Below are 7,953 nucleotides of genomic sequence, written 5' to 3' on the forward strand. Positions count from 1 at the left end.
AGAGAGAGAGAGAGAGAGAGAGAGAGAGAGAGAGAGAGAGAGAGAGTGAGAGAGTGCCTAATTCTGTAGTAGTTCAATGCGAGTGATGCATTTTTTTCTATTTTCCCTGATCGACGAACGTGCCGACGGATTGTGAGCAATATTTTTTTTTTATATTGAAAGCTATCGCTTATGAGTTTCCCAAATTTACCTGAGTTAATGTAGCATCGATTTTTCTTTTTTTTTTTTACGTTACACACTTGATTCGAAATTGATTCGAAATATATTTGAAGTATATTGTGGAAATAATGCCTAAGTACGATATATTGCTGCAATCTCACCAGAACCTCGGTCTGAGATTCCTGAGAGAGCGTAACTATTTCAACATTGCCACAATTTTATTGCGCCTTAATGGCAGTATCGTTTCTGCATTCCTGGCAGAAAATGCGCTGCTAAACAATTTACTAAAAAAAAGTCAGCCTGCAAGATTGAACATTTGTTTCTCCATGTCTTCCGGGAGATTTTTTTGTGGGATTGGAAAGCTTCTCCTATTTTTTTCTGGAACATCAACCAGATTTTTTGGTAAATATATTCCAAGGATTCCGCCACCTAACAAACATTGTTAATAATTAATATTTGGAAAGTTGTAGAAATTACTGTTTATAGGTAATTATTCCTGTTGAAAAACATTTTGTTAAGATCTCTGGGAAATCTGACTTTCGAAACATGTCTCATATTATATCCAGCTTAAAATACAAATATTACTCTAAAAATATTGAAAAAATTTTGACTATGGTTTTGTGGGTCAGCTAAAGAAACTATAGAGGATAAGGTGAGATTATTTATTTGTAGACGTATGAATACTATGTGTAAGTGAAATGATACTCACATGTAACGAGACCTCCTATCAGAAAAATAGGAATTTCACAGCTAGTCTTAAATAGCAAGCCGAACAACAAATTGCTGATAATTGCGCCAAATCGTCCGGCTAATGTCGCAGCGCACATAGCCATTGAACTGCAGAAAAAATGTACATAGTATGTTCAAAAAGATCTTTACGTGTATATTCTCATGTACAACTCGATAATCGCACACTTACTTAACATTAGTTGGAAAGACGTCAACTATGACACTACAAATGACAACATTTGCCGTTGACGAGAGAGAAGAGAATAAGCAAGCAACAATCAGATTCTGTGTCGAAGATCGAAGAAAGTAGATCAGGACTCCAGCTATTCCAGAAATCACTCCTGTGGCAACTAAAAGAAACAGATAGATAGGTATGTTTACTACGAAAAACACACGCATTTTTCTTGCGGTTCATTCGACTCGCTATTCTCTAAATATGAGTATAAAGAACATCATCTATGAACGTCGACTGGCAGAAATATCATATGTATGCAAATGTATAAATTAAAAAAAAAAAAATCTATATGATAATAATAGCTGTCATCGTATTATACATGAACAGTAAAATAGATGTTCATTACTCGGCATAATTCTGCGGTCCAAACGTCCAGCTAAGAGAATAGAAGCGAAATTTCCCAGTAGACAGCTAAGTCCCATTATTATCGTGTTGATGAAAACTTTATCATCGACGAAACTGTCGCATTTTTCAAACGTATCGTCAACGGATATTGATGTCAAATTGGAGGCAATGGAAATAATCTGAGACGTGAAGTTGGAACTGATGTGTACATGTCCCACGGACTGTAAGTTTGTGAGTCCCAAATTTTCTTCTCGAAGATGTGCCAGCTCGCATACCGTTATAGTTTGGTTAGGATGCGACTTGTAGTAAGCTTCGAACCGATTAAACAATTCCGGAAACCATAAGCCCAGCCCGAGGCCCCTGTAACGTTAATTTCTGGTATTATCGTTGTCATAAACGTACCGGGAGTTTTCGGTAAATCTCACAGCTCAACGCCAGCAAATAGGCAACGAAAGTTACATGTTAGGTCTGTACAGTTGGTTGCAGAAAGTGACGTCAGTTAAAATAAATTCAAAAAGTCAGATCAATTCCTCGTTGGAAACATTGAATTTACTGCTAATTATTGGAGTTTATCAAGAATCGAACCCAATATTTGGAGAATTTCATATTACTCAATATCCCCTGTAGAAGGTGCGACTCAACAGAATCGACAAACTCTGTTACCATTTTCAATTGGAACATTAAAGTACTCATCTGCATTTTTTTTATAATTATATAATAACTGACCTTAGCCGAATTGCCTTAAAATTATAGAATTATGTTCGTGGGTCAGAATCAAATTTTAATTTGTATGCAATTGGAGTATTTTATAAGGTACCTCAAACCAATGGTACGTGCATATGGAGCATTCCATACTAAATTGGTGAGGTAGTGACTCTGAACATTTTTACATTTCGTATTTTTCTATAACGACAATCTACACAATGGATAAAAAAAATTTAGAAATGGAGAAAAATTAATTATATAGTTACTGAATATCGGCCATTAACGGGACTGTCTGGAAAGTTCTCGTTAGAGAATGGCCGGATTCACCTCATATCAATTTTCCTCACATATTTAGGCGAGTCAATGATATTCACCACAAAAACCGAACTACATGCCGACTGAATGGAACATCTAAAATAAAAATACTAGGACGTCTTGATACAAGAACATGCACCATTTCAAATGACACCCGAATCGAATATGTCTGTGATCAATAATATAATTAGTTCCTGAGGTGGATGTTGTCATGTCAAATAATGCTGCGTCAAACAAGGTTGTGTGCAATACGTTTGCGTTAAAAGTGATTTGAGGAAAATCTAAATAAGGCAAAAAGGTACCCTATCGATTCTCAATGTTGCGTTAAGAAAGATATTCAGAACTTTATGCATACGTGTTCAATAGTGATAAAAGTTGCTGTTTTTCCAGCGATGCCGATATGCAGTTTAGTTTTAGAACTTTCTTATCCTACAGACAAATATGTTTTTTTACCTACCCAAACATATTCGTGAACATGATAAACGAAATCAAAGCTGTATATTTCAGTAACGGAGGAGCAAACACTTGGTGCAGCTGCTCCGACATTTTGCTGACAGTTGCTTTTATAGAATTACATTCATCGTTAGATTTATGATGATCGTAAGTAAGTACCGCAACCTTTAAAATGAAAACCAATGGTTAATAACTGATAAAACTTGATACAGGTTCAATGATATTTTACCACTCCGATTATTTCAAGTGTTAGCAAATATAATTATAAACTATTGAATAACTGATGGAACTGTGTAAAAAATTGTATGATTAAAAAAAAGCCAACGTGATGTCAATTTTTTTGGATAACAAATATTTCTAACCGTTGCGGATTGAGGATTACAAACATAGACATGCAAAGTTTAAGATAATACTAACCGGATATTGATGTGCTTGCATACCAGTGTTTGAAGCGAAAACTTCCCGCAAGATCTGTAACGCCTTTTTGTGCTTCCCTTGGGAAATTAAGAATTTTGGACTTTCGGGATACTTTGATATGAGAAATGCGGAGACCAAACTGGGAATGGCCAAAATCCCAACAAATAATCGCCACGAGTTAAACACGAGCCCGCACACCACAACGTTAAATTCAAGAGGAATAATAATCCACGCAAAACCTGTAATATTAATATCCTATATCTAACAATAAGACTATATCAAAGCATTCTTACGTTTAATATTTCATAGTTAAAAAGGATCCAATTTTCATTATTTTCATCCAGAATATTAATGATTTATAAATAATACGTATAATTGTATTAATATACTTTCCGATGTTACATACACGGTCTTTGTAATTTAAGTACAATTTCTACTCAATGTCCAGAAATAACAGGATACTTTTGATATCCTATATTTATACTCACCAGGTAGAACTATACCTGAAATAGTCCAGAACATACCGAGATAACAAATAGCCGTAGCTCTCGTTTTTTCAGGATGAAATTCTCCAAGGAATGAAACTATTACCGTTGAAGGTCCACCTATCCTATATTATTATTTCATGCATACGATCATGTTAGTATATGTTATTAAAATAATAATCATTTTTTTAAAACAATTCTATGATCGTATAAAAATTCACGTATTTATACCGGGACAATCTCTTGAAACTTGAAAATCAACTGCGCATGCGCGAGTTTTATCGGCTGTTAGCGCAAGCTGGCTATCCCGAGTTTCAGCTGTCAAACTGTTTCTGGCAGCGATGTGGTTGATACGAATTTTCGAGGTTAGAATCTGAAATAATTGAGGTAGTGACTCGGAAAGGTTTGGAAAGCATTCGTTATTGGGTCGGAAAGTTGATTCTTCGAAGAATGGTCGGAATTTAATGCTCATGCTCTTTGAAAATTCAAACGTACACATTTTGTGTAGGTTGGCCCGCCTGCATCGCGGACAAAAATATCGCTGCGGGAAGATTTCACCGACCAATGAGATCGAATTATTTGGCGCATGCGCAGCTATTTTCAAGTTTCAAGAGATTGTCCCGATATATAACTTTCTTTAGGTGCTGAGCAAAATTTACGGCACCTGTGTGCAGCAGTTAAAATGAAGATGAACAACGTTCTGCCCCTATAATTATACATATAATCGGTTGCCAATTTTTTTTCCTGTTATAGGCAACAAAAAATAGCAAAAAAAAAAAAATTGTACCGAGTAGCTCGGAAAATTTTGTACGTTTCTATGTTACGTTATAGGCTACAACATTTTTCTTTTCCAGAAGTCACGATTTTTGTGTTATTTTGGTCCAAAACAACTAAGGAAGAGTTACCAAAGCATCATTCGACATATTTTTACGTTTAGATCAAGAGAAGAAAATGTTTTTTTCCTTGTAAATAACTTCAACTTCAGATGTAAAGCTTGTGATCGCGAGTTACTACAGTTCAAAAAGGTTTGACCCTAAAAACCGGAAAAAAATTCAACTTAATAACGGTTCGTAAAGAAAGCTGCAACCGATTTTGTAAAGGTCGGGGTAGAATCTTAGGTATATACTTTCGATTGGACTGTCCTATGACATTTCTAGAGCAGAGTACCTCATATAGTAAAACGATAAGTATGAATTGCTTACATACACGAATCCATTGATAAACCGAAGTATAAATAGTATAGGAAAATTTTGGGATAAGCTGGAGAGTAACGTGACAATGCCATCGATCAACAGGCACCATATCATAATATGCCTCCGACCGGTTGCATCCGCGACGACGCCCCATAACATTGCGCTTAATGTACCTCCTGCAAATTAAAGTGAAACGTAAAGTGTAAATTCGATCATAGATCTCTGTTTAATCGGTTAAGTATGCTTGATTTTCATAATTGAATCATATTACACACAAGGTTTTTAATGCCTCGAGAGTAAGCGCATACACTAAAGGAAAAAAATTGCTCTTCGCAATAAATGGCATTCACTTGACTTCCCTGATTTTTTTTTTATTTGACCCAGTATTTTTGGAATTCAAATAAGATGTACTAAAATTTAATAAATTTACTCAGATCAATGCAATGGTTGCTTGATTCAATTTTTCTTTTCTGATAAAAAGTAAATATTGGCTACGGACTCTTTAAATAATTAAGGCGTTCTGAATTCCCAAAATATTCACTTGGTTCAAATACAAATTTTTTAAATTACGTTCCTTTTATTCTAAGCAAGTGATTGGTTGCAGGATTTAAAAAGCTGGAAATTATTTGAATACTTTTTAGCCCATATTTACTTGTTGTTGGTAAAAAAGAAAAATCGAATCAAACAACCTTTGAATCGATCTTAGTAAATCGATTAAATTTTCAATACGTCTTATTCGAATCGAACAAATCATTAATCAAATGAAACAAATCAGCCTTTACGGAAGAAACCCTCAACTGGGATGTAAATTCGTACCCGCAACTCATAGTTAATGCTAAATTTCCATAAGGAAAAAGTCTAGGGTACGAATTGACACCTAACTCGAGGGTTTTTTCTGCGAGAGAGGGAAGTCAAGTAAATTCGATTCACTTGTAAAAGGCAATTTCGTTTCTCAATGTACATGCCAGACATGTTACATACCTAAACCTAACTCGAACAATCGCTGTGAGTGTATGTGTTTCGAATATTTATAGTATATACTTCAACAAAAAAATGAATTGCTTAATTGTCACTAACCAAGTGGAATTGCAGCGTTGAGTAATCCCATTTCAGTAGAGGTGAGATCAAGATCACATTGCGCAGCTGGTAGTATGTACGCGCTTAAACTATTTTGAAAACCAGTTGCAATCGAAATTAGCCCGCATACAAGCATAAGCGATACGTGATATCGACCATGGCCTAAAATTACATATGACGGTCAACTTCATTTCGTAATATCAATTAAATCTCAATATTTTCGTCTACCAAGTTACAATACAAAGTTTGCTACCTGCCAAATGCATAGCCCGTTCAAAGCTAGCCGATTCATCACCGGACTTTTCAATGGTCCCTGAAAAGTCAACAGCTACATAATTATGAGCAAAGGAAACAAATGTAATTTGTTTTTCACCATATAAGTTTACCAGCAATTGAGGATGAATCGCTCGGACCGTCGTAATCAAAAACTAGGAGAAGTAAAAACACCGTTTGAAAAAATCTCTAGCAGCGTTAAATGCGCCAATAACCGTAAACACGAATGAAATAACATCCCTGCTATGTATTAGATGCGAATTTGTGCAAATTCAAATTACTCAAGCCAAAATTTTGACAGTTCGAGAAAAGGTTGTAAAATTGGAAATGTAAAAAATGATTAGACTGTGGTATTATTGACCCAAAATTCTAACATATCGGGGCTTATTTTGTTCACCATAGAGATTTCCTGAAAAAATTTAGTAAACATTCATCTCTAGAGTGGATGAAAAAAAATTTGTAAAAATAACCTAACTGGAAATTTTTTACACAGTTTATACTCTTTTCCTATCTTCAGATTCTGACGTCTCGGCTAATGCCTCCTGAATTACCGAAACATCATAATGTTGCATTATTTGATGCAGTAAAATGATTTCCGGACAATTTCCTTACAAACGATAGCCACGAATGTCACAAGAATTATAAGGAATTCTTAAATATTTGTTACATTTGCAATATGCGAGGGGGAAAAGTCATTTTGACGAAGTCACAAAAATTCATTTTGTCATCCCTTAATTAACTACTAACAATTAATTTACGTATTTCACGAGATAATGCACTCACGCAATTGCTGTTCTTCTTCCTGCAACTTTTTCATTATTCCGAAGCTCCTTTGTTATTTATGAAGCAAAGCACGCACTCTTTCCGGCAGCAACTTTATTAATCAATGCTGTAAGCATGTTATACCCTCACCTTATATCAAGAAGATACAGTCGGATGAGTTACTATGCAGACTTTCCGTAAGGCATGCAATAAATCTGTCCGTTATCGCCGCGTAAGAAAAGACTAAAAATATTACGGACAATATAATCGCGTACTGTTTTTACCATATATCGTATATGTATGTAAACAGGTATATATATTTACACATATAGGATAAAGCCAAAGGCGGGCGGGGGGGGGAGGGGGAGGGAGCGTTCAATTATCATGACGGCATATTTTTAGTCCCATTGTCAATACGACACGTTCTTGTTTTGCGCTTCATGTCAACATGCTAACGTGTCATTCGATGCCTTATAATAAATTTACAAAAATTGTATCTGTGGATAACGCCGATAAATTAAATACCGAATTGAATTAATTCCCACTACATCAATGGACAACCAGGAAGTTGACGTTTACCACACTTATTGGATTGTTTTTCGAGTGCGATTTTTCGTGACTATAATTTTGTTGCAAGAGTATTGAGGAACAAATGAGAAACAGAATTGGAAAAATTTGTAGGGTTTCATTTCCAATCACCCAGGTAAGTCTAGACCATAAATCCAAATTACTTGGGATTTAAACATGTCATTCTTTGGGCTTAATTTAAGGCAACCCAAAAAAAATTCTGTGAACTTGCCTGAAG

The 7,953-nt window shown here is 35.2% G+C and overlaps 1 protein-coding gene across 2 annotated transcripts; it reads right to left on the bottom strand.

The window, feature by feature from the left end:
- Positions 1-405: 405 nt before the first annotated feature.
- LOC124301567 (synaptic vesicle glycoprotein 2C-like) lies at positions 406-7,275 on the bottom strand. 2 transcript variants are annotated; one of them, XM_046756784.1, is made up of 12 exons: positions 7,170-7,242; positions 6,500-6,541; positions 6,367-6,441; positions 6,114-6,275; positions 5,050-5,212; positions 3,847-3,968; positions 3,359-3,597; positions 2,946-3,106; positions 1,470-1,828; positions 1,079-1,238; positions 869-996; positions 406-588 (listed from the first exon to the last, which is right to left on the bottom strand). In XM_046756784.1, the coding sequence occupies exons 1-12, from the start codon at positions 7,201-7,203 to the stop codon at positions 455-457; spliced, it is 1,779 nt and encodes a 592-aa protein (XP_046612740.1). In that variant the 5' UTR covers positions 7,204-7,242; the 3' UTR covers positions 406-454. The 2 variants fall into 2 exon arrangements, with proteins under 2 accessions (XP_046612740.1, XP_046612741.1); XM_046756785.1 differs by lacking the exon at positions 6,500-6,541 and having other exon boundaries at positions 6,367-6,426; positions 7,170-7,275.
- Positions 7,276-7,953: the final 678 nt, after the last annotated feature.

This window comes from Neodiprion virginianus, chromosome 3 (assembly GCF_021901495.1).
Source record: "Neodiprion virginianus isolate iyNeoVirg1 chromosome 3, iyNeoVirg1.1, whole genome shotgun sequence".
Classification (NCBI taxonomy): Eukaryota; Metazoa; Arthropoda; class Insecta; order Hymenoptera; family Diprionidae; genus Neodiprion; species Neodiprion virginianus.

Bases quoted from the DNA above. Each gene is read 5' to 3' on its own strand.
- LOC124301567 (XM_046756784.1), bottom strand. From the start codon at position 7,203: ATGAAAAAGTTGCAGGAAGAAGAACAGCAATTGC. The intron at 5,213-6,113 runs GTTAGTGACAAT...TTTAATTTGCAG, and splicing joins CAACGCTGCAATTCCACTTG to GAGGTACATTAAGCGCAATG. The intron at 589-868 runs GTGAGTATCATT...AATGTTTGTTAG, and splicing joins GATAGGAGGTCTCGTTACAT to GTGGCGGAATCCTTGGAATA.